At 41.2% G+C, this 27,096-nt stretch overlaps 1 protein-coding gene across 1 annotated transcript in view; it reads right to left on the bottom strand.

Annotated features, from left to right (window-relative positions):
• The window catches only part of smg6 (SMG6 nonsense mediated mRNA decay factor), a 473,468-nt gene that overhangs the window by 140,938 nt on the left and 305,434 nt on the right, over positions 1-27,096 (bottom strand). Inside the window, 1 exon segment of the mRNA XM_072589202.1 lies at positions 5,766-5,942. Within this exon segment, the coding sequence (XP_072445303.1) occupies positions 5,766-5,942 (177 nt within the window).

Raw genomic sequence — 27,096 nt, 5'->3', positions numbered from 1 at the left:
AAAGCTACAGAATTGGGCAGCTAACCACATATGACAAGCACAATCCACAAAGCACAGAGCAAGGATCTATCCTGCAGTCACCCCAGGCAGCCTGAAGGGTCTGCTTCCAAATACCTCACCTGGCACTGTGCAAAGGACTGGGACCTGATCATCTCATCCATCACTTCTTAAGTGGGAAAACATTTTTTGAAACATATTCCACACCATTGCACAGCTGAGTCATTCACTCATGAGAATTCACTGTGTAGGTTGAGTCCTTGGACATCACTCCAGCCAGAGCAACACAGCTCTAGGCCTTATGTGCCACAGCACATTACTCTGAGAGAAATAACTGATGAAATATTCATTGTACTGCTAGCTATTGAGAGTGTATTCAACAAGCATTGTCATCAAAAAGGTCACTGTCAATCAAAGGCTTGTGCACAAAATACAAAAAAAAACCCAGGAGGCTACACCCTAGCTTCTAGTCAAACCTTCTCCCTATTTGTAAGTAGTGACTCATATCAGAGTACAACTGCACAGACCTTGTCAGCCCAAGTAGCTCTTCTGCAGGTGTAAAGCCTAAACAGCAAATGCTGACAGTCAGTCATTAGCCAGCATGGACTGATTGCGCTGTCAGGAGTATGAAGGCCAATCTTGGTTTCGACTGGAGCTTCTTGAGATTAGCTAACTCAGCAGATACCAGGTTTGAGTTATGGACTTTGCTAGTCAGCATTATTCAAGAGCAAGACCACATGCTAACATTTCAATGACTTTACCGATCACCAAGAGGAGGTAACATTTCAAAATTAAACGGCATAAAGTTCTCACCATGCAGGAATACCACATTAAAACCTACTGTTAAGGATCAAAACTTAGTCTCCACATTATAAGGAACTGGCTAGTCTGGAGCACCCCTCAGCTGTCCAGCTAATGCAAGGACCACATCATATCAGCAGTCCACAGAAAGCCAGGCAGGGGAGAGAAACAGTAAAACCTAGCAATAAAATAGAAGTTAGATAATCAGGTATTCAAAAACCCTGACCATTATAATTTTTGGCAGGATTCAATATTGAGCAGACTTTTAAAGGAATTGTCAGCAGTGATTTAAGTTTTGGGGTTTATTATAATATTCCACTATGAAGACATCGTGGTATGGAAAGAGGTTTGAACTTAAATAACTGAACGGTAGACTTGTTGGTGTCTGCCCGAGGCTACATTAATACAGTGTTGATATTGGATTCAGACAGCATAAACCCTTGGCTGGAGAGGCACCAGCAGTCTCAGAGCACTGAGTTTTCTCTCTAAGTTTCACATCAGATGTACATGTATAGCATTGACAGCTTCTGAATCACAATACAGTGAAGTACAGGGCTCCACCAATCATTTATGTACACTAGCTAACACTGGCAACTGGCTCATACTGTTACCTAGCAAATATTCTATTTAGTTTAAAGGGAAGAGGGAAGACAAACACTGGCGTGCCTTCTGCATGCCTCATAGATAGTAGCTTTGTATCAAAAGCCACCAATTTCCATCTGCTTGAGAACATTAGATACAAACAAAGTTCTATGACAATAAAATGAGCCAGAAAGATGAGGCAAGGATTATCGTGAAAAACTTGCTGGCTTGGGACCATGTGGGCTGAACAATCCAGAAGTGTCACAAGGTTGCAGCTCTGTTCTGAGTGGGCTATGACAGCGGTGGGAATGTAATAAATGACTTCTGTACCCAGGAAAGAATGCCCACTCTCAGCTGCTATCCACAGATAAATATAAAACTGTACATATCAGATTAGGACAGGTTAAGACTCAGATTTAATATTTTTGGCAGTCAGAAAAGTATTGATGCTTACAATTGAGGCTGACACAGGAAGGTCTGATGGGGTCTGTGAACCTCAACAGAAGTCAGCACTTTTAATACTGGGCGGTTTTAAAGCAACTTTTGTTCGTGATTTAAGTTATCATTTAGGGTATCAAAGAATGAAAACTGGCAAGGGTGAGGCTGACTATAAACTGTGACCCCAACACAATGAGGTGAAATAGATACCCTTTGCAGCTCAAATGTCTGTGAGATGTTCCAATATGATGTTTTAAAGATTTATTCTATTTGCCCTGCATAAATGTGCTCAGCCCTTAGAGAGGGCCAGCTGTCGCTGGTTTAAAATTATTAGAAAAAAAAACCTGAAAGATTCAGAATAAATGGGTTTTCTTTCCGATAGTGACATCTCCAGAAAGTTGAGAGATGTTGGCTCCTTGTGTTATTTTCTGGCAGCACATGAAGATCCTTGCCTCAGTGACAGCAGCTTTGAGACCTTCCGTACTGTAGATCTGTGAGTCATTAACCAAGTAAACTGGATTGTGGCAGAGATCAGGTATTATCACTGCACCTTTCTGCCAATTACAAATTTCACCATCTTACCTTGGTTCTGCTAAAATATTATTTAAATTGACAAAATTCTCTTAGGATTTAAATCAGATGCTAAGCATTTGCTGGCAACAATCACTAAACAGAAGAATGTTCCCTTGGTAATGTGGTACTTTCCAGGCTCCTCTTTGCCAACTAATCATCAAATATTTGGAACAAGTACCCTTCCCTTCCTTCTTCCACCCCCAATCCCACCCCCATCATTTTATCTTTAAGGCAGTGACCGGGGAAGTTTGAAAGACATCTGTTTGTGTCTGATGAATTCCCTACATGGTCATTCTTCATATCAGCCTCGACGTAAGAGTAGCAGACCACTCATCCACAAGATACTTCAATGGAAAGCTCCTATAGGACTTGAATGACACACACAAAGCATGGGTCAAGATGAGTAGCAGGAACTTTGTGGTTTTCCCCTCTGTAGTCTAGGAACATTGGGGCTAAATACATCAAACCTAATGTTACTCTGTTAATATACTGAAAAGGATAGGAAGGGAGAAGGCAAGGGCCCATTTTAATTTCAATTTGTTGGAGCATTTTATATGGTTGAATATACAGTAACATAGAAAATATTGCAGAGTCATGTTGTGGACAGAAAAAACTTATATTTATTATGCATCTTTAATGTATCAGATCATCCCAAAGTCTTTGTAGGAGCATTATCAGGCGGACCTGACATAGAGTTCCATAAAGATATATTAGGGCAAGTGACAGAAAGGTTGGTCAAATAAATAACTTTCCAGCAATATCATAGGATCACACAGGGTTAGGAATAATATATTAGTTTGGATAGATAAATGGCTAACCAACAAAAAGCAGAGTGTCAGAATAAATAGCTCTTTTTCTGGTTAGCAAGCTGTAACTAGTGGGGTGCCACAGCGTTCGGCCCTTGGGTTCAACTATTTATAATCAATATTAACGACGTGGATGTGGTGACAAAGTATTTTAGCCAAATTTGCAGATGACACTAAAACAGGTAGGAAAATGATCTGCAAGGTAAAAAAATAAGGAATTTACAAATGGATATGGAGAGATTAGGTAAGTGGGCTAAAGTTTGGCAGTTGAAGCTTAAGATGGATAAGCATGAGGTTATTCATTTTAGTCAGAGGAACAGAAAGGCAACTTATTATCTAAATGAAGAGAAATTTCAGAGTGCTTTGGTGCAGAGGGATCTGAGTATCCTTGTGCACAAATCACTGAAAACTGGTCTACAGGTACAGCAGGAAAACGGAATTATGGCATTTATTGTTAAAGAAATACAGTTTCAAAGTAGGGAAGTTTTTGCTTCATCTATATCGACATTTGTAAGACTGCACCTGGAGTACCGCGTATAAGTTTGGCCCCCTGACTTGAGGAATGATGTAGTTGTATTGGAGGCAGTTCAGATGAGGGTCACTAGATTGATCCCAGAGTTGAGGGGTTCATCTTATGAAGAGAGATTGAGCAATTTAGATCGATACTCTTTGGAGTTTAGAAGAATGAGAGGAGATCTAATTGAAGTATATAAGTTGGTTAAAGGGATTGACAAAGTAGATGTAGAAAGGATATTTCCTCATATGTGGCAATCTAGAAAGAAGGATCATAGGTTTAGCAGATTTAAAACACAGATGAGGAGAAATTATTTCTCTCAAAGGATCATGTCTCTGTGGAATTCACAATCGAGAGTACAGTGGATGCTGGGTTATTGAGTAAATTTAAGGAGGAGCTACACAGATGTTAATTATTTATGGTTTGAAGGGTTATGAAGACCAAGCAGGAAAGTGGAGTTAAAGCCAGGGTGAGATCAGCCACGATCGTATTAAATAGCAAAGCAGGCTCAAGGGGTTGAATTGCCCGCTCCTGCTTCTACTTCCCATGCTCTTACAAAAAGAGGAAAAAGAGGTGGAGAGGTTTAGAGAGGGAAATTGTCAAGATGTCAGAAGCCAGAATTGGAACAGTACACATATTACAAGTTTCTGGGACTGGAAGAGATTACGGAAATAAGGAAAGGCCATAGAGAGATTTGTAAACAGAATGAGAATTGAAAAATAAGACAACTTTAACTAGGTCAGTGAGCACAGGGTAGCCATTAGGGCACAGGAAGAAGAGTTTTGAAACACTTCATATTTAGAAGGTAGAATACATGGGAGGTCAGGAGGGATGTGTAGGAATTATAAAATCCTGAGGTAAAAAGGCACAAATGAGGGATTCAGCAAGAGACAAGTTTAGGCAGAATGGAGTCAAATAATATTGAATTAGACATGGATGTGTGTTCTAAGTTCATCACAGAAGCAAATGCAATACCAAGGCTATAAAAACTGGTGACAGTTGACAGGGACAGGGATGGAAACAGTAGCTAGGCAATGGAGTTTGCCGATGGGACCAAAGACATCTTTTGGTCTTACAAACATTTAGTTGGAGAAAATAGTTGTTCAATCAATGCTGGATGTCAGACATACAGGCTGATAATTATAGACAATGGGGAGAGACTGAAAGCAGTGGTGCTGCTAGTTTGCTAGACAAACATGGCGGAACTGGAGATTTCAAGATTGAAATCTAAAGATTTGTTTGGTAAGGATACTCTGTGATATGGAACAAAGGCTCGTTAATGGAGCCACTCTACAGTGCATACCTGCTAGGATCAAATCACCTGATAGAATAGGCTACTCAATGTACCAATGTTTCCTTAAATTACCAGCTCCTAACAGTATATATTTTTATCTCTGTGTAAGAACTTTTACTTATGTGGTCAAGGTGACAAGGGGCAAGAGGTGGTGCCTTCCTGGTTTCAGTTGTAGTTAGTGTAGTGCTGACAGCCATCATTAGCACTGATAACCAACATGGCAGCCCATCAACTAGAAATGTCATCAAAAAACAGAAACACACAAAGGCGGTCAGGAATTTGTTTACATAGACTATTCAATCCGTTAATAAACAGAGTCAAAGCAGGAAGCAGCTGATTCAGCTCTGCATTGTCTAATCTACGTGAGGGATGCACAAGCTCATGCATCCACGTGATGAATCGATTCCGAGGGAGAAAAGAATTTAGTGAATAAAGGACTGGGGATAGTGCAGCTTTAAGGGAGCATATGAAAAAGCAGGAACCAGCAAAATCCCTAATCATATCAGGATGTGGGCTGCTGCTCAATTTTCCACACAAACCAATGAGTTTGTCTCTTCCTGTATCAGTGCTCCAAGCAGGGCCCCCTGTGAAATCAGTGCCACAGCTATAAACTTTATCCTATTCCTGAACCTTGACCTTTCCGAGGTTAGCTCCATTAAATCATCCATTTAAAAGTGAAATAGAAAACAGCATGTGGATCTCGTAGCAGCAGTGGAATTTCAGGAAATGGAACAAAAAAAAACCCTCTGGTGTACTGTACCTGATCCTCCAGTTGTTTTCCCTGCTGGCTTCCATCTTCCTTTCCCAGGCTGTCTGGGATGGGTGCCATTGACACATACTTTCCACCCTTGAATGCCAACAGAGGTTCTTCTTGGCCGCACAGAGCTTCCAGGAAGTACTTTAGCACTGTGACCCTTTTGCAGTCAGCCGCTATTACCTAGTGTTTTGGGGAGGAAACCAGAACATTAAGCAGGGGGTAAAAACCACATTGTTGGTCAAATGCCAAAAGGCTGATGAGAAACGTGTCAAACAAAAGTTAGACTACAGGGGAGGGGTTGCACTGAGACTGGGCTGGGGAAAGCATCAGGAGCCACAAGAATGGTCACAAGGTGGTTCACATGCTTGCACCAGTAGTCACTATGTGCAACCAAATTCAAGAGAAAGGAACAGTATGAGGACAGAGCAGCAAATTTCAAAAGTTTAAGTCACTAAAAGGAAACTGAAAAGCATTTCTATAATAGCATCAACTTCCTCCTTTCTCTAACTTTAGCCACCTATTATCATACTACTTGTCAGCCACTTGACATGAGCATGATCCATGACCACAAAACCAAAATCTTAGGCTTGACCTTAAGCCAGGGGGCACAGACATTAAGTCATTTCTGTGTTTTTTTTTCTGGTCAGGAGGCTCACTGACACTCCTCCAAAGTGCTGACTAAACACAGCACTAATTCTGAAACCATAATGCTTGTTTTTCATTACAAATTATTATACTGAAATTGACAGCATATTCTTGACAAATGGATAAAATATTGCATTTTTACATTTAACAAATGTATTTGAAGGGTATTTGAGTCCAAATGTATTTTTCACAACATGGAATACTGTGTTATGAAGATATGGCCTTACTGTACTTTTAAGAGAGTAAAAGCTGGCAGTGACAGCACCAAGTGTTCTCAAGAAGACACAACATAACATGTAGTCCAGCTACTGGGCTAGCTGGTTGCCTGGAAACAATAAAACAGAATTGAATTATGCCAATCAGTTTAAATTATACCCCCAAAAATACCAAATTCCAATCAAGTTTGAATTGAGTATATTGACAATCTTAAAAGCCAATGACACAATTCAATGCTTTGGGGTATAAGACAGGGAAAAGTTAACAGTTGGGAGGAGAACTGCCACCAGACCAACAGCTGTAGACTGCCAGTCAGAACTCTCTGAGAGGTATCTGTCTAGAGAAGGAGTTTGCACAGAGAAAAAACATCAACACAGACCTGGAGAGCCAATCTACCAACAAAGATAAAGAGAAGATTCAACCACTGGCAGGGTTTTAAAAGTTAAATTTTTCTGTAAACCTTAATTGGGAGTTTTACTAGACTAGTATTATAAATGGAAGGTAAAAGATACGTTAGGGGAAGGAATTGTAAATAGCAGTTAATTATTCTCTGTTATACTTTAAGAAATAAAGTTGTTAATTTTTAATTTAAATAGTTCTTGGCCACTCGAATTTTTACAGATTACTGCATGGGATAAATCTTTTCTGTATTGCTGGTTTTAAATTAAGCAGGAGGGTTTACCCTGTGTTGTAACAGTTTGGGGGCTCGACTGGGATTTGAACTGTTTTAGACAGATCTGAATAGCTTTGGTGGTATGAAAAATTCCAGCAGATTTAAACACTTGCAGGTTAAGTATCCTACTTCTTTAAATAAAACGTAGGTGAGACAATTTGTGGTTCATCAAATTTAAAGTGAAATGGCTCTTAAAATTGCTGAGGAGGTTCTGGGATTCTCAAATTTGCCAAGAATGTTTAGAAGGAAAGAAAAAGACCATACATTTAGAATTAGCAAATAAGTTAGATTTGGGTTTAACCAAGGACAAAAGTAAAGCTGAGACTGTAAAGAAGTTACTCAAACACTGAGGTGTGTCAGAGAAACAGACAAGTGCAGTCGAGGTAGAAAAACTTCAATTACAATTGAGGAAAATGGAGTTAGAAGATAAACAAGGGGGGGGGGGAAGAAGAGAAAGGGAGAGAGAGAGAAGTGAGGGAGAGGAGAGGAAAAGGAGAGAGAAGGTTCTTGGCTGAGCAAAGGTGTAAAGAAGAAAGGGAAAGAGAATGAGAGAGGAGAGAAAGAGAGGGAAAAGAAAGCGAGAGAAAGTTCTTAACTGAGCAAAAAGAGAGAATTTGAATTTGAGAAGTTGTGACTTAGTCAGCCAAGTCGAGTTAACAGATGGAGATTAAAAGAGAAAGTAGTGATATATAAAAATGTCAAAACCCTGCCACATTTTAACGAGAAAGATGTTGAACCCTTCTTTATTTCTTTTGAAAACTTGGCTAGGTAGATGGAGTGGTCCGAGGATTTATGAGTAATGCTAATTCAGACTAAACTGATAGGCAGAGCGAGTGAGGTATTTGCCGTACTGTCCGATGAGGTGTTAAGAGATTATGAAGAGGATAAACAGGCTATTATAAGTGCTTATGAATTCGTACCAGAAGTGTATAGACAGCGGTTCAGAAACACAAAGAAGGAACCAGGTCAGACTTCTGTTGAGTCTGAAAAAATTAAACATAGTCACTTTGATTGATGGGTATGTGGTTTGAAAATAGATAGAAGATTTGAGGTTCTAATACAGACTATTCTGCAGGAGGATTTTAAAAGTTCATTTCCAGAGATGGTAAGAAATCACATGGAGTAACAGAAAGTTCAGGAAGTGAGAAGGGCAGCAGAATTAGCTGATGAGTACATGCTTCCAGCTAGAATTTCATCTTGTGAGGGATAGTAATTGGGAGAAGGGGAGATTGTACACTACTAAACCAAGAATTGAGTGCACTGGTAAGAATTTACCACAGGTTAAAAAAGAAGCCCAAGAGGGTGGTAAGGTGGTGAAAGGCCTCAGGTGTTTCCACTGTGGTAAAGTGGGACACGTAAAGTCACACGTAAAAAAAGGCACTGTGGGAAAAGAAGCTAATCAGTGGCATTAGTGAAGGCAGTAAAGGAGACCCCAAGAAGAGCCAAGTAGCTGCAGGAGAGGGCACAGCCGAGGCAGGGGCTGGGTGTGGCGTTAGTACCTGATCTCTACAAAGAATTCACCTCTGTGGGTAAAGTTTACTCAGAAAGAACATGAAGTTATAATTTTGAGATACACCGGATCTAAACAGTCGACAATAGCAAGGGATGCGCGAATATGCATTTTTTCTGACGTGTTACCAGAGAGTGTGGCAATTTGTGGGATAGATGGACACAAATTTAGCATTCCCCTGTGTAAGATCAGGTTGGAATGCCAACTCAAGACTGGGGAAGAAACAGTGGGAGTGATTGAGAGTCAGTTCCAGCAATCCAGTTTGTTCTTGGGAATGATTTAGCAGGATCCAAGGTGGGAATGACACCTCTTGTTGTAGAGAAGCCCAAGGAAGACCAAGAAACCGAAGAGTTTAAACAGAAATATCCTGGTATTTTCCCAGACTCTGTGGTAACCACAGCCCACTATCATAAGTCACAGCATGACGCAAAAAGTAAAGAGAAAAATAATGGAGCTGACATTCAGTTAGGAGATACCCTGTTTAACGTAATGGTGCAGGAAAAACCTGAACAGGCAGACGGTCAGGCAGAAGTAAGGTAAAAACAATGACTGCAGATGCTGAAAACCAAACCAAATCATCCGCCGACATTTCCGCCACCTCCAAAAAGACCCCACCACTAGGGATATATTTCCCTCCCCACCCCTTTCCGCCTTCCGCAAATGATTCCCTCTGCGACTACCTGGTCAGGTCCACGCCCCCAACAACCCACCCTCCCATTCTGGCACTTTCCCCTGCCACCGCAGGAACTGTAAAACCTGTGCCCACACCTCCTCCCTCACCTTTATCCAAGGCCCTAAAAGGAGCCTTCCACATCCATCAAAGTTTTACCTGCACATCCACTAATATCATTTATTGTATCCGTTGCTCCCGATGTGGTCTCCTCTACATTGGGGAGACTGGGCGCCTCCTAGCAGAGCGCTTTAGGGAACATCTCCGAGACACCCGCACCAATCAACCACACCGCCCCGTGGCCCAACATTTCAACTCCCCCTCCCACTCTGCCGAGGACATGGAAGTCCTGGGCCTCCTTCACCGCCGCTCCCTCACCACCAGACGCCTGGAGGAAGAACGCCTCATCTTCCGCCTCGGAACACTTCAACCCCAGGGCATCAATGTGGACTTCAACAATTTCCTCATTTCCCCTTCCCCCACCTCATCCTAGTTTCAAACTTCCAGCTCAGCACTGTCTCCTTGACTTGTCCGGACTTGTCCGACCTGCCAATCTCCTTTTCCACCTATCCACTCCACCCTCTCCTCCTTGACCTATCACCTTCATCTCCTCCCCCATCCTCCCATTGTACTCTATGCTACTCTCTCTCCACCCCCACCCTCCTCTAGCTTATCCCTCCACGCTTCAGGCTCACTGCCTTTATTCCTGATGAAGGGCTTTTGACCGAAACGTCGTTTTCGCTGCTCGTTGGATGCTGCCTGAACTGCTGTGCTCCTCCAGCGCCACTGGTCCAGGGTCAGGCAGAAGTGTTTAGTCCTGAAATGCTAAGGGACTCGCAACAGCAAGACAAGACAATAAATGAGATATATGGGGATGCATACTCTGAAAAGGAAGCAGAGAATATTCCGGAGGGTTATTATCTGAAAGATAGAATCCTCAGACGGAAATGGAGACCACGGCAGGTTAGTGCAGAGGAGAATGGGCCGAAGTGCACCATGTTGTGTTGCCGGTAGCATACAGACAGGAAGTGTTATGGGTAGCACATGAACTTCCTGGAGGAGGTCACTTAGGGGTACGAAAGACTCAGGCTAAGATACAAAAACATTTTTATTGGCCTGGAATGCACCAGGATGTGGTTAACTTTTGCTATATGTGTCATATATTCCAAATGGTAGGTAAGCCACAGGGGGTGACAAAACATTTGTTGCTAATTTGCAGACTTGATGAACCTTTTATGCAGGTTATAATTGATTGTGTAGGTTCACTCTCAAGAACTAAAAGTGGGAAACAGTATTTGTTAACAATAATAGATGTGTCTACCAGATTTTTGGAGGCAATTCCATTCCGGACTATCAAGGGAAAAGGGATAGAAGAGGAGTTAGTAGCTTTCTTCACATGGTGTGGGTTACCCAGAGAGATTCAGTTTGGCCAAGAGTAAGGAGGTTATGGATAGCTCAGGTATACAGCACTTTAAATCCACTGTGTATCATCCTGAATCCCAGGGAGCTTTAATAAGGTAGCATCAGACCTTGAAGACCATGTTGACAGCATACTGTCAGGATTGCCTGAATGATCGGGATAAAGATTTCCCATTCGAATTGTTTGCCATTAGAGATGCCCCAAAGGAATCTACTCAGTTCACTCCCTTTGAGTTAATACTTGGGCATGAAGTGAGAGGCCCTTTGAAATTAATTAAAGAAAAAGTCGGAGATCTCACATTTAGGTTATGTCTTGGAGGTGAGGGAGAGATTAAATCGAGTAGGTGAGTTAGCTAAACAGCACCTAAAGAGGGCACAGTGTAGAATGAAGCATGTGGCAGATAAAAGCTCTGAGACTCGGACATTTTCCCAAGGGGATGACGTGTTAGTACTGTTGCCAGTGATAGGAGATCCCTTCAAAGGCAGGTTTAGTGGTCCCAATCAAATTGAGAAACAGTTGAGTCAGGTGAATTATTCAATAAAGATGCCAGATAGAAAAAAAGATAGCATGTGAACATGTTGAAACCGTATTAAACGAGAGAGAAAGAACTGAAGAAACAGGTGTTAGCTACTGCCCTGCAGAGTGAGGAATCAAATCCAGATGATGTGGATTTTGTTGCGCCTCAAAAGAGATTAAAAAATGGAGGAGTCCTTGAGGAGTGGGATCCTTTAGTAAGCTCTCTGTCTCAGGAGATAGAATGCAGTTCAAAGATTTGTTACTGCAATACAAGGACATATCTAAGAATCAGATGGGAAGGACTAATGATATTGTACATGAAGTAGACAACACCCCTATCGGCTTAATCCTTTCGAAGCCAGACAGGTCCAGATGGAGGTGGAGGCCATGCTCGATGGGGACATCATCGAACCAAGCCAGAGCGAGTAGAGTTCGCCGACCAGCTTAGTTCCCAAACCGGATGGGACTCAATGGTTCTGCGTGGATTAAAGGAAGGTCAATGCCGTTATAAAATCGGACTCATATCAAATTCCTAGATTGAAGGACTGTATTGGGAAATTCAGACAAGTCAGTTCCAATGGGTGGTTACTGGCAGGTACCTTCATCAGAGACTGAGAAAGAAATTTCCACATTTGTAACCCCAAATGGGCTGTATCTGTTTAAAGTGACGCACTTTGGAATGAAGAACGCATCTGCCACATTCCAAAGACTCATGAACAGAGTTGTGGCTGGGTTAACAAACTGTGCAGTCTATCTGGACGATGTAGTGATCTTTACTAAGTCCTGGAAAGATCACATGGTACAGTTGGCAGAACTCTTTGAATGACTATGAGAAGCAAAACTGGTGATAAACTTAAATAAAATGGAATTCGTGAAAGCAGACATGGCGTTCATGGGACATAATATTGGTCATGGAAGGCTGACCCCACGGAACGTAAAAACAAAGACTTTGGGGGAATGTCCAAGACCAACCTCAAAGAAAGATGTGCTTCGATTCTTGGGACTCAGCGGATTTTATCAGCAGTTTCAAACTTCAGCAGCGTAGCGACACCGTTAACCGATTTGCTGAAGAAGAACACAAAGTTTCGGTGGACAGAACAATGCCAGGAGGCATTTGAGCATTTGAAAACAAATATTAACCACCAAACCAGTTTTAGCTACACCAAACTTTTCAAAACCTTTTAAAGTCGCCATTGATGTTAGTGATATACGATTGGAGCTGTACTCCTACAGGACGATGAGGATGGGATCGAACTGCCAGTTGGTTAGTTTTCAAAGAAGATCAACATCCCCCAGAGGAAATACTCCACAATCAAAAAAGAACTATTGAGTTTGGTAGTGACCTTACAACATTTTAATGTGTATGTCACGAACAACATGTCGGAGACGGTTGAGTACATTGACCACAGTCTGCTTACATTCTTAGAACACTTTTTTAAGACAAGAATATGAGACTATTTCATTTGAGTCTTACGTAACAGACTTTTAATTTAAAAATCATACATGTTGCGGGTCAGAAGAATGTAATCAAGACGCATTATCGTGGATTTAACAGAGAGTTTAGATGAGATTGGACTTTATATAATGTTATATGTATACGGGTATATGGGAAGAAGTTATGGTGAACTCATATTGGAGTTAACTGTATGTTAGGGTAATGTATTTAAAACAGTAGAGAAAAAAAGAATGTAGCCATCTTTTCATTGAGATGGTTCATTTTTTCTTAAAGGGGGAAGTGTTATGAAGATATGGCCTTACTGCATTTTTAAGAGAATTAAAAGCTAGCAGTGACAGCACCAAGTGTTCTCAAGAAGACATAACATGTAATCCAGCTACGGGGCTAGCTGGTTGCCTGGAAACAACAAAACAGAATTGAATTACACCAATAAGTTTAAATTATACCCCTAAAAATACTAAATTCCAAGCAAGTTTGAATTGAGTATATTGACAATCTTAAAAGCCAATGACTTTTGATCCGATGATTTTGGGTCTAATACTGGGGAAAATTGAACAGTTGGAAGGAGAACTACCACCAGACCAACATCTGTAGACTGCTAGTCAGAACTGTCTGAGACGTACCTGTCTGGAGAAGGAATCTGCACAGAGAAAAAACCTCAACACTGACCTGGAGAGCCAATCTACCGACAAAGATAAAGAGATGGTTCGACCAATGGGGGGTGGGGGGGTGAAATTTGAATTTTTCTGTAAATCTTAAATGGGAATTTTATCAGGCTAGTATTATAGAAAGGAAGGTAAAAGATAGGTTTGGGGGGAAGGAATTGTAAATAGTAGGTAATTATTCTCTGTTATACTTTAAGAAATAAAGTTGTTAATTTTTACTTTAAATAGTTCTTGGCCACTTGAATTTTTACAAATTACTGCATGGGATAAATCTTTTCTGTGTTTCTGGTTTTAAATTAAGCAGGAGGGTTTACTCTGTGTTGTAACAATTGCACTGGCAACAATTATAGATACAGGCCACGGATAGGGTTAATTTAAGTCACTCAAAGAATTGAGTTTCCCACAGCTTAATAAAACGCTATCCTGCCAAATTTGAAGTAGCTTTACAGGTAGCCACCAAATTATAGGAAGGTTACAGTTACAAGCAAAGCCCAGTTACGTTTTGCTACAGCAAGACCTCATTCCCCACAAACCAAAATATATTATTCACTAAGCCACTTGGGACAGTAGGTCCTGAGCATAAATTGAATCTCTGTGTTTCTAGGAAGTGGCATTTTGGACTCCATCACATATCATGCCCTGTTGGAAGACCCAACATATAAACACTTGTTGTGTAACACTGAAACATTAAATATATTTATTCACAAGAAAAGCCATTTTCAGAAACAAAATATGGTAATTGTACTTAAATATGGTAGCTTGAAACCAGATCATAGAGTGCTAAAACCTGTAAAATCAGCAACACTGAATCATTCTTTTGAATCCATGGTGAGGCACTTCTAGATCACAATCATGAAAGTAGGTCAGACTTTTATGATAGGAGAGAGATACCAAGGCTAGTATTCTAAACTTTAAAAAAGTACAATTGAGGGCGGGAAAGTGGAGCTAGCTGAAGTGAATTCTCAAATTAAAGGAGAGATCAGTAGAGATGCAGTAGCAGACATTTAAGGGAATATTTCAGAATTTATAGGATACATTCCAATGAGAAAGAAAAGTTCCAAGAAGAAGATCAGCATCCGTGATGACCTGAAAAGTTGAAGAAAACTTTAAAAAAAAGCATATAATTGCACAAATCAGGTGGGTGAGGGGATTGGACAGATCATAATTTTTTTAAAAACCAAAGAACAATCAAAATAATGAGGAGGTTCAAACTTAGAGCTTGAGAGAAGGGTAGCTCGAAGGAACTGTCAGGCAGGGAGGAAGTGATAAGGTAAGGGAACTATGGTTTACTTAAGAAATTGCATCTCTTGTTAAGCGGAAGGAGGTGGCTTATGTGACGTTAAGATGAGATGGTTCAGATGAGGTGATGGAGAGTTACAGATTAGCGAGGAAGATTTAAAGAGAGAGTTAAGATGAGCAAGGAGAGGAGATCAGCAGTCGTTAGCAGGTAGAATAAAGGAGAAGCCTAAAGCTTTCTATAGGTCTGTGAGGAATAAAAGGATGACTAGGGTAGAAACAGGGCCAGTCATAGACAGAACGGGGAAATTGTGTGTGGACCCTGTGGAGATCGGAGAGACGCTAAACTAAAACTTCGCATCTGTATTCACTCAGGAAAAGGAGAATATTGTAGCGGAGAAGAATGAGATATGGGATATTAGACTAGAAAGGATCGAGGTTAGTTACAAACAGATGCTATCAATTCTAAAAGGAATGAAAGTAGACAAGTCCCCTGGGCCAGATGAGATTCATCCGAGGATTCTCTGGGAAGCTAGTGAAGAGATAGCAGAGCCTTTGGCCTTGTTCTTTGAGTCATCACTGTCTACAGGTTTAGTACCAGAGGACTGGAGGATTACAAATGTGCCTTTGTTCAAGAAGGGCAGTAGAAATGACCCAGGTAATTGTAGATCAGTGAGCCTTACGTCTGTTATCGGAAAAGGTTTGGAAAGGATTATAAGAGATAGAATTTATAAGCATCTAGCAAGCAACAATTAGATTGCAGATAGTCAACATGGTTTCGTCAAGGGCAGGTCGTGTCTCACAAACCTCATTGAGTTTTTTGAGAAGGTGACCAAGCATGTGAATGAGGGTAGGGCAGTTGATGTGGTGCACACGGACGTCAGTAAAGCCTTTGATAAGGTTCCACATGGTAGGCTGTTGGAGAAAATGTACAGGCATGGGATTGAGGGTGATTTAGCAGTTTGGATTAGAAACTGGCTTCCTGGAAGAAGACAGCGAGTGATGGTTGGTGGAAAATATCAGCCTGGAGTCCGGTTATTAGTGGTATACCATAAGGTTCTGTTTTGGGACCACTGCTGTTTGTCATTTTTATAAGTGATTTGGATGCAGGTTGCATGGGGACTTGGATAAACTGCAGAATTGGGCTGAGAGGTGGCAAATGGAGTTCAATGCAGATAAATGCGAGATGATTCACTCTGGGAAGAATAACAGGAAGGCAGAATACTGGGTCAATGGAAAGATTATTGGTAGTGTGGATGTGCAGAGGGATCTTGGAGTCCATGTACATAGATCCCTGAAAGTTGCTACCCAGGTTGATAGTGCTCTTATGAAGGCATTCGGTATGTTAGGTTTTATTGGTAGAGGGATTGAGTTCTGAAGCCGTAATGTCATGCTGCAACTATACAAAACGCTAGTGTCGCTGCACTTGGAATAAAGTGTACAGTTCTGGTCGTCCCGTTACAGGAAGGATGTGGAAGCATTGAAAACGGTGCAGAGGAGGTTTACCAGAATGTTGCCTGGTCTGGAGGGAAGGTCTTATCAGGAAAGGCTGAGAGACTTGGGTCTGTTCTCATTGGAAAGAAGAAGGCTAAGAGTGGATTTGATAGAGTCATACAAGATGCTCAGAGGATTAGATAGGGTAGACAGTGAAAGTCTTTCTCCTAGGATGATGTCAGCTTGTACAAGGGGGCATAGCTACAAATTGAGGGGTGAGAGCTTTAAGACAGATGTCAGAGGCAGGTTCGTTACTCAGTGGTAAGGGCGTGGAATGCCCTGCCTGCCAATATGGTTAACTCAGCCACATTAGGGGCATTTAAACAATCCTTGGGTGACACATGGATGATGATGGGATAATGTAGGGGGATGGGCTTAGATTAGGTCACAGGTCGGCACAACATCAAGGTCCAAAGGGCCTGTTCAGCGCTGTACAGTTATATGTCCTATTTCTGTAGATAATTATAAAACAAAAGTTAACAAAGTATGTCTGGAAAATTAATAACAGAAAAAAAGATCACTGATCAGTTGAACAAGTATTTTGCATGGTCTTCACTGTAAAATATACAAATAACATCCCAGAAATGCTTTTAAATCAGGAAATGGAAAGCAGAGAGGAAATCATGAAAATTATACTCATTGGGAAGCGCAACTGAGAAAATTGTTGGAATTGAGAGTTGACACTCTCCTTGGGTCTCAAAAAAAAACTGGCTAGTGAGATAGCCGCTGACACAGGGGGAGGGAATAGCCTTGTGGTATTATCACTGGAATATTAATCCAGAGACCTCGGTAATAATCTGGGGACCCGAATTCGAATGCTGCCATTCAACAAAAAGAAATCCAGAATTAAGAGTTTAATAATGACTGTGAATCAATTGTTGGAATAAGCCATGTGATTCATTAATGCCCTTTATGGAGGGAAACTGTCTTACAGCAATGTGGTTGACTCTTAAATGCTCTCTGGGCAATTAGGGATGGGGATAATGCTGTTAGGGAGACAATTCCCAGATTTTTGACCCAGTGACACTGAAGGAATGGCAACTTATTTCTAGGTCAGGATGGTGAGTGTGGAGGGAAACTAATATTGAAAATAACTGCTTACCTCTTTTACTCAACAGAGGAGGGAGGCAGAAAGCAGCAACAATTGGCTACCATCTGTCATGGGAAAATTGGTAGCAACTATCATTAAAGACATTATGACAGGGCATTTAGATAAATTCAAAGTAGTTAGGCAGGGTCAACGTGGTTTTGAGAAAATAAATTATGTTTAACTCACTTATTGGAGTTCTTTAGATGTGGATGCAATGTGGATAAAGGGAATTGGTGGATGCTCTGGATTAAAATCTCCAAAGGAACATTGCACAGCTCCCAGTCTAGACTTGATGGAGTTTGGAAAAATGAGGGGGGGGGGGGGGGGGATCTAATTGAAATCTACAGAATACTGATTGGCCTGGAGAGAGGAGATTTTGGGAAGATGTTTCCATTGGTAGGAGAGACTAGGACCCAAGGGCACAGCCTTCAAGTAAAGGCCCTTTCGAACGGAGATAAAGGTGAAACTTCTTCAGCCAGAGAGTGGGGAATCTATGGAATTCATGGCCACAGAAAGCTGTGGAGGCCGGGTCACCGAGTATATTTAAGACTGAGAGAGATAGGTTCTTCAGTATCAAGGGGATTCCAGGGTTACGGGGAGAAAGCGAGAGAATGGGATTGAGAAACTTCTCAGCCATGACTGAATGATGGAGCAGACTCGATGGGTCGAATGGCCTAATTTCTGTTCCTATGTCTTATGGTCTTATTAAGGCATCTGGAAGGGAGGAACATCAAAAGTTATTGAAGACAATAAAAACTTATGGAATAGAGTGTAGCCAAACTGCCTGGATAGAAGATTGATTGATTGGCTTACAGGAAGCAGAGAGCACAAATTAAAGGGGTTTCCTTCTGTTCAGCACACCGCAAGGACCTGTGTTAGGCCCTCAACATTTTACAAGTGAAACGAATAGCTCTGATGAAATGACAGAAGGCACGGAGCTAAATTTGGTGTTGACACCATAATAGGAAGAAAAGTAAGCTATGAAGAGGGTGTAATAATGCTACAAAAGAATGTAGATAGATTAAGTGAATAAGCAAAGATTGGTAAATGGAGAACAATGTCAGTAAATATTAAACTTTTTCATTTTGGCAGGAAGAATTTAAAAAAGGGAAGATTGTAGAGGCTTGAAATGCAGAGGTGCCTGGGTGTCCTAGTGCAGAAGTCACAGAAGGCCAGGTACATACAGCAAACAAATAGAAAAACTAACAGAATGTTGTTGAATATTACAAGAAGAATTGAATAATAAATTCTGGAAGCTGTGCTTCAGCCATATAGGGCACTGGTGAGACCATGTCTGGAATGCTGTGTACAGTTTGGGGCTCCTTAGTTAAGTAGCGCAATAGGACCTTGTCATTACCTTTTTTATGTTTTCAGAATTTGGAACAAAATAAATACTTTCTCAGAGATAAATAGCAATTTGACTTTTCAACGATCCACTAGAATTGTCTTTGCGGGATTGGCATAGTCATACAGTTGTACAGCATGGAAACAGACCCTTTGGTCCAACTCGTCCATGCCGACCAGATCCTAAATGAACCTAGTCCCATTTGCCAGCAATTGGCTCATATCCATCTAAACCCTTCCTGTTCATGTACTCATCCACATACCTTTTAAATATTGTAAATGTACCAGCCTCCACCACTTCCTCAGGCAGCTCATTCCATAAACCCACAGCCTTTTCTGTGAAAAAGCTGCCCCTTAGGTCCCTTTTAAATCTTTATGCTCTCACCCTAAACCTATGGCCTCTAATTCTAGACTCCCCCACCACAGGGAAAAGACCTTGTCTATTTACCCTATCCATGCCCCTCATGATTTAAAAGCCACTGCAGGTCACCCCTCAGTCTCCGATGCTCCATGTAAAACAGTCCCAGCCTATTCAGCCTCTACCTATGGATTAGTTTGATCTTTATGACCACAGAATGGTTACAACATAGGAGGTGGATATTTAGCCCAATGTCTCTCTGCTGGCTCTTCAAATGAGCATTTCATCTAGTCCCTACTCTGATTTCCCCCCATAATTGTGAATATTCTTTTCAGATGATAACCCAACTCCTCTTGACTGCCTTAATGGAGCCTGTCTCCACCACACTCACAACCAGCGTAGTCCAGATCCTAATCATTCGTGGAATGAAAATGTTTCTCCTTTTGCTGCCATTATTTCTTTTGTCAATTATCTCTAATCTGTGTTTTCTTGTTTTCAATCCTTCCACTCCACTAAAGTTTCTTCCTCAGATATTCCTGAAGAGACGTTTGGGATGATGTTGAAACCTCACAAGTAACCTTTGAAACTTCTCTTTGTCAACATGAACATGGGACTTAGGAACAGCTGTGGTCCTTACAGACTTTGAGCCTACTCCACCATTTAATGCGATGGTGGCTGATCTGGCTGATCTTGCCCATTTTCTTCTCTGTTCCCCAGAACCTTTGATCCCAATGTCAACCAAAAATCTAATTCATCTCTGAGTAAATTTAAAGACCCAGCCTCTGGGGAACAGAATTCTACACTTTAATGACCCTCTGGGAAAATATTCCTGCGTCTCTTCCTTAAAAGGAAGAACCTCTTATTCTATATACCTTACGTTTAGCCCCTCCCACAACAGGAAACATCAGTGAGGTATCCATCCCAACCATAGTCCCAGTTCACCAACCTACCAATGAGACAGAGGTTCTTCATCCCTGGAAACATTAACGTGAATCATGTCTCTAGCCTCAGCAAAACTTCCACATTCTTGCTGAAATCTGGTGCTCAGTACTGGATTCAATATTGCAGTTGGGGCCAAACCAGCACTTTAACAAGTTTAACTGCCTTATATTTGTACTCTCTGCTCTCAATAATAAAGCCTGCGATTCTGGATGTTTTATTCAGTGTTCCTAACCTGCCCTGCCATCTTCAATTACTATTCTATATATCCCCCTTCATCCCTCTGCTCCTGCACCCCCCTTTAGAGTTAAGCTCTTTATTTTGTTCCATCTCTCCATGTTCCTCCCAATAAAAAGAATCATTTCTCACTTTCCAGCACTGAACCAAACCCTGTGTCCCCTTCTAAATTATATTGAATCCTCAAAATTCACAATGATTCAGATCATTCACAAATTCTGAAATTGTCAAGAGTATATTATGGTCTAGTACAGAACAGGAAAAGCAAGGGTCTGAACACTGACCTTTGGAAGTTCCAAGACAAACCCTCCTTCAGCTCAAAAGCATCCATCAACTACTACTCTGTGTTTCTTATCACTCAAGAAATGCCATTTCCATGTTGTTATTGTTGCTGATACTCCACAAACTATAACCTTGCTCACGGGTCTGGGTGATGCTTTATCAAAGTCAATGTACACCACATCAAGTGCACTAACCTCATCAACCTCTTGTTATAATTGTAGCAGCCTCCACCACTTCCTCTGGCAGCTCATTCCATACATGCACCACCCTCTGTGAAAAAGTTGCTCCTTAGATGCCATTTGAACCTTTCCCCTTTCACCTTAAACCTACGCCCTCTGATACCCATCTAGTTTTGTTTTACCAGCATACTCATGGTCTAACAAGGCGATACCAGCAAAACTAGAAAAGGAGCTTTTTTAATCAACAAAATCCTTTGAAGAAAGCTCTTGCCATCATTATGGAGATTACGGTCTACTGTAAGTATACAAGCTGCCTGTTTTAGGCTAATAATGAAATCTTCATCAACTCATTTCCCCCATATTGGACCTGGACAGGCTGCTACTCAGATGGATTAACCTGATCATTTCTACTTTTGCATTCAGACAAATTATGGTATCAAACATTCACACATTAAAGTTCTTTTGTCTATTCCTCCGATATATATGAAGGGAACAGGCAAGTCTCTGACCTCTCACCTGAAGAGCAACATCAATTCAAGCTGCTATTCAGCTCAGCTACACCCCATGATAGTAAATTCCATATTTTAGCCATTCTTTGGTTGATGTTTTGAGAAGATTTGTAGCTCAGGTTGAGGTTCTGGGTGTAGATTTGCTCACTGAGCTGGAAGATTCATTTTCAGATGTTTCATCACCAATTTTATAATTATGGGGGCAGCTTGTTCTAGTACGACATACAAGTGGAAATATCATTTTTATATTTATCCTATTAAATTCTTCCATAATACTCAAGACCACTATCAGCTTGAATCTTCCAACCTCCTTTAACTATTGTAATTGAGCCAATTAATCCAAGAAAGTCCCACCATCCACCTGCACTTGTTCATTACCGAACATAGCTGGAGAATCACATCAGATTCTCTCCACAGATGTTGCTAGGCCTGTCAAGCACACTCTATTTTTGTTTCAGATTTCTAGCAACTTCAGCATTTGGCTTTTATTTGAGTCTATAATTTGCTTAAACTGCTGTTGAGAGTTAGCCTGGTTGTTTGTGATCATCTACATGATAGACATTTGCGAGTTGTACTTGGTGAGAATTTGAGAATAAGGAGATCAATCAACAGTAAGAATCAAAGCATAGAGTGATACTGCACACGAGTCCGTTCAACCAGATTCGAGAAGTTATAGAATTTTGCACATTCCCCACCTCTTGCTCCAAAACCCTCAAAAGATTTCTCAAGTATTTATCCAATTCTTTTTCGAAAATTACCATTGAACGACTTATTATCAGTATAACACAGATCATAATGTCACACCTCAAACATTTTGTCTCATCAACATTCTGTTTTATTTCTGAGAAAAAGAAATAGGGAAGTAACAGACAGGGAGGGAGGAGGAGGAAGGGAGAGTTAAAAAGAATGAGTGGAAGAGGGAGAAAGGGGTGGAGTGGAAGGGAGAGTGAGAAAGATAGAGGGAGGAACAGGGAGACAAGAGAAGGAAAGGATGCAGAAAGAGAGGAGTGGTGAGGGAGAGAAAAAGAGGGAGTGATAAAAGTGGAGAGTTTACATACAGGGGTCTTGGAGGGAAGAGAAAATAGCAAACAGAGTGTGTGTGAAGTGGGAGAGATGGGAAAGAAATTTAAACTGCTAAACACTGCGTAAAACAAAATCTTCTGAACAACCCGTCTGCTCCTCACAGCCCTGACTCAGCGCACTGAAATCTTGCTTTGTTGTTGCAGTGAAGCACTGTTTTGAATGTCCTTTCTGGATCTTGTTAACTATCTTTGGGATTGATGTAGCATTAGGACCCTACACAGGGCTGTATAGGCTCAGGAGCATGCCTAGGGATAGTTCAGGCACAGGAGTTTGTCCAAGGCCTGTAAATGCACAGGAGCTTGTAACTGAGCCCGTATGGGTGGAGGAAACAAGACATGCTGTCACCCAACGTCAACAAATAGACCATATTTTATTGACCAACCCTCTTTCAATATCACTTCAAACCATTTTCCTGTTATTTGTCACAACGTTACTCATATCACTTTCAACTACTTCAGGATTTACCTGGTCTCTCATAACCTTCTCATCAGTTGAGTTTCTTGTTTATTATATAACTCTTGTCATTTTTAATCATCACCTACAAATTAGCAATAGCTTTTAACAATTTTCTTCATGATTTATTTCTAAAATAGTTAACGACTCCTTTTAATTTATTGAACAACTTTCCTCATAATCCTTGGTGTTGTTGTCCTACTCTTAACCTTTTGCTGAGTTTCTCATTATCCTTTCGCTTGATTGTTACTTCCCTTCGGCTGTTTAGATTCAAAGATCATTAAATGTCATGAACAGGGACAGAAATTAACCTGAAAGACAAATAGGTTTATATTTGGATAAAGACAACAAAGGACTGCTGAAATAATGCCTCAGCTACAGAAAGCCTAAGTTAAATTCCGCTGGAATACCGAATTGTTCTGAACAACACACCTTAGGAAGGAGAAATTGGTTTTGGAGGTAGTGCAGTATCAATTTATTCATCAGAGTGACACCTGGACTACAAGGGTTAAATTATGAAGCGAGAAACGAGACTACACAAACTAGAGTTGCGATCTCTGGAATTTAGAAGATTGAGGCAACACTTGATCAAAGCTTTCAAGCTATTAAGGTAATCAGATAGAGTAGAAATAAAAACTATTTTTGCTCGTTGGGGAGTCTAGACTGAGCACCAGATTCATAAAACTCATACCTTTCAAAAGTCAGATTAAGGAACATGCCTTCACACAAACAGTGGTAGAATTCTGGAACTCTCAGGCAAATTGTAACATGGGAAACAATTGTTAATTTAAAACTTAGATTGATAGACTTTTGTTAACCAAATGTGTTTAAGAATACAGGGGAAAATTGTATCAGTGGAGTTAAGTGTGAGATCAGTTCGGATCTCAGTGAATGGCAGGAGCAGGCTCGAAAGCTAAGTGGCCTTCTCCTATTCCTCACATCCTCTTAAGCCCTCGATATCAATTTTAATTGGTTTCAAATCTTTTCATCTATGACATCTTAAAATTACTGGTCGCTCTTTGCTTTGAGTATTCAAAGCAAAATATTCAGATTTTAAGTACACAAACATTATCACATGGATTGGGGAAAACTGTACAATATTGATGAAATGGAACCTTATTGACTTAAGATTTCCTTCTTACTGAAGCCAATATTTGACATGAATCTTCAGTTGACTAATCACAAGGTTCAGATGAGAGCCTGTTATTGCCCCATTTGTTCTTGATACAGTGTACATCAATGTGAACCGTAAAGAGCTTGCTCAGGTGATTTGCCTGCTGACGGAACTGAAAGTTCTGCTCGGGTTATTTCAAACTGACCATGGCCTCAGAGATCCTGTTCACATGTTAATGATGCCTTAAAACAAGGTTAAGGTAAAAAGTTGGAGAAATAGGTTAGAGACCACATATGAAACGTGGACTGAGCATCCTCAGGAACTACAGAAGAATGAGACATGGAACATAAATGTACTTATACTCAACAATGTCAAGGGGATTATCACTCACAGCGTTGGCATGTTGTGTACAATTGCATAGAAGAAAAATGTGTGCACTGTAAGTTTGTTTGCAACCAAATTCATCCTACACCCTCAAAACAGAAATAGAAAAATGATCCATTGGCTGGGCGCTTACCTGTCAAGTGCACAAGATTACCCTGAATTTGATTAGGGCCCTCTATTGAGGCTGCAGACATTGGTCACAACTCTTGGGGGCTTTCATTCCCTATTGTACCACAGCAGTTAGGCTATATGTGTTAAACTTCTTCAAGCACTAATTTGTTTGAGGGTATTAATGCATTTAAAAATAACCAGGTCCGGATGGGATCTATCCCGGGTTGCTGAGGGAGACGAGAGAGGAAATAGATGGGGCCCTGACAGATATCTTTGTGGCATTCTTAATTACAGTTGAGGTGCCGGAGGACTGGAGACTTGCTACTGTTGTCCCCCTGTACAAGAAAGGTAGTAGGGATATTCCGGGTAACTACAGACCAGTGAGCCTGACGTCGGTGGTGGGGAAGTTGCTGGAGAGGGTACTGAGAGATAGGATCTATTTATATTTAGAAAAGAATGAGCTTCTCAGTGATAGGCAACATGGTTTGGTGTGGGGGAGATCGTGCCTTACCAACTTAATAGAGTTCATCAAGGAAGTGACCAAGTTGATAGATGAAGGAAGGGCTGTAGATGTCATATACATGGACTTTAGTAAGGCGTTTGATAAGGTTCCCCATGGTAAACTAATGGAGAAAGTGAAGTCACATGGTGTGCAGGGTGTTCTAGCTAGGTGGATAAAGAGCCGTTTGAGCACTAGGATACAGAGTAGTAGTTGAAGGGAGTTTCCCGAAATGGAGAAAGGTGACCAGAGGGTGTTCCACAGGGATCAGTGCTGGGGCCGCTGTTGTTTGTGACATACATAAATGATCTGGAAGAAGGCACTGTTGGTATGATCAGCAAGTTTGCAGATGACACGAAGATTGGTGGAGTAGCAGAAAGCATAAGGGACTGTCAAAGAATACAGGAGAATATAGATAGACTGGAGAGTTGGGCAGAGAATTGGCAGATGGAGTTCAATCCAGACAAATGTGAGGTGATGCATTTAGGCAAGTCTAATTCTAGAGCGAATTATACAATGAATGGAGAGCCTTGGGAAAAGTTGATGAGCAGAGACATCTGGGAGTGCAGGTCCATTGTACCCTGAAGGTTGCTGCACAGGTGGATAGAGTGGTCAAGAAGGCATATAGTATGCTTACCTTCATTGGACGGGGTATTGAATATGAGAGCTGGCAAGTCATGTTAACATTGTACAAGACATTGGTTCGGCCGTATTTAGAATACTGTGTACAGTTCTGGTTGCCACATCACCAAAAGGATGTGGGCACTTTGGAGAGGTTGCAGAGAAGGTTTACGAGGATGTTGCCTGGTATGGAAGGTGCTAGCTATGAGGAGAGGTTGAGTAGGTTAGGTTTGTTTTCATTAGAAAAAAGGAGATTGAGGGGGGGACCAGATTGAGGTCTATAAAATCATGAAGGGTATAGACAGGGTGGATAGAGATAAGCTTTTTCCCAGGGTGAAGGATTCAATAACGAGAGGTCATACTTTCAAGGTGAGAGGTGGAAAGTTTAAGGGGGATACACGCGGTAAGTACTTCACACAGAGGGTGGTGGGCGTTTGGAATGCGTTGCCAGCAGAGGTGGTAGAGGCAGGCCCGGTAGATTCATTTAAGATGTGTCTGGACAGATGCATGAGAAGGTGGGGAGCAGAGGGATACAGATGCTTAGGAACTGACTGACAGGTTTAGACAGTACATTTGTGGGCGGCACGGTAGCACAGTGGTTAGCACTGCTGCCTCACAGTGCCAGAGACCCGGGTTCAATTCCCACCTCATCAACTGCGTGGAGTTTGCACATTCTCCCAGTGTCTGCTCTGGTTTCCTCCTACAGTCCAAAAATGTGCAGGTTAGGTGAATTGGCCATGCTAACTGTGGTAGATGTAGGGGAATGGGTCTGAGTGGATTGCTCTTCGGAGGGTCAGTGTGGACTTGTTGGGCTGAAGGGCCTGTTTCCACACTCTAAGTAATCTAATCTAATTTGGATCGGCTCAGGCTTGGAGGGCCGAAGGGCCTGTTCCTGGGCTGTACATTTTCTTTGTTCTGTGTTGAAACTTAGCATAGAGAAAAATTAAATACAAACTCAGCAATCAGTGATGCACCAGAGGAAATGAAAGCCTCTCTTGATACGATTACCTGTTTACCTCAAGAGGTTAGCTGACCTGGCTCAAGGGTTCTTCTTTTGCTCAGTTTTAGTTCCTATATATTCTCACCAGTGCAGTTTCCTATCTGTGCTACTCTCTGCTTTATAGAGAAATCAAATTGACACTTTTTAAAAATGGACATATTAAAAAAAGAAGTGAAAGGTCTCAACAGGGAACTAAACACGAGCAGTTAATAGCGTTGCAGTATTCACTTTTTTCTTCATTTTATTGCGCAACTGCCTTTGCCACTTATCTCTCTGTTCATTGAGTTAGACGTCCTGAGTTTCCATGACAACATCATCCTGCGTCGCTGCTTGAAGGGACATTTGGTTCCTGTGCAAGGACAATCCCCGGTGACATTGGTTTTATTACTTAAAGAGTTTGACGTCAGTAGGTGTGGCCTTTTAGAGGTGTCTTCATTTATCTATAATGTCATTTCGCCAAAACAGGTTCTTGTTTAAACAGTAAAAGACGTCATTCTGTAGAATTCAAGTGGTCTAAAAGTGAATGAGCTCAAAGCTATAAATACAGGAATAAGAAATGCTACACATTTTGCTTCTTTTATCTATTTAAAAAAAATCACTTGTTTTAGTTTTCACTTACGTGAAAATAAT

This window comes from Chiloscyllium punctatum, chromosome 19 (genome assembly GCF_047496795.1).
Source record: "Chiloscyllium punctatum isolate Juve2018m chromosome 19, sChiPun1.3, whole genome shotgun sequence".
Lineage (NCBI taxonomy): Eukaryota > Metazoa > Chordata > Chondrichthyes > Orectolobiformes > Hemiscylliidae > Chiloscyllium > Chiloscyllium punctatum.
Note: the sequence above shows the minus strand (reverse complement) of the source record. Positions and strands in the feature narration are given on the sequence as shown.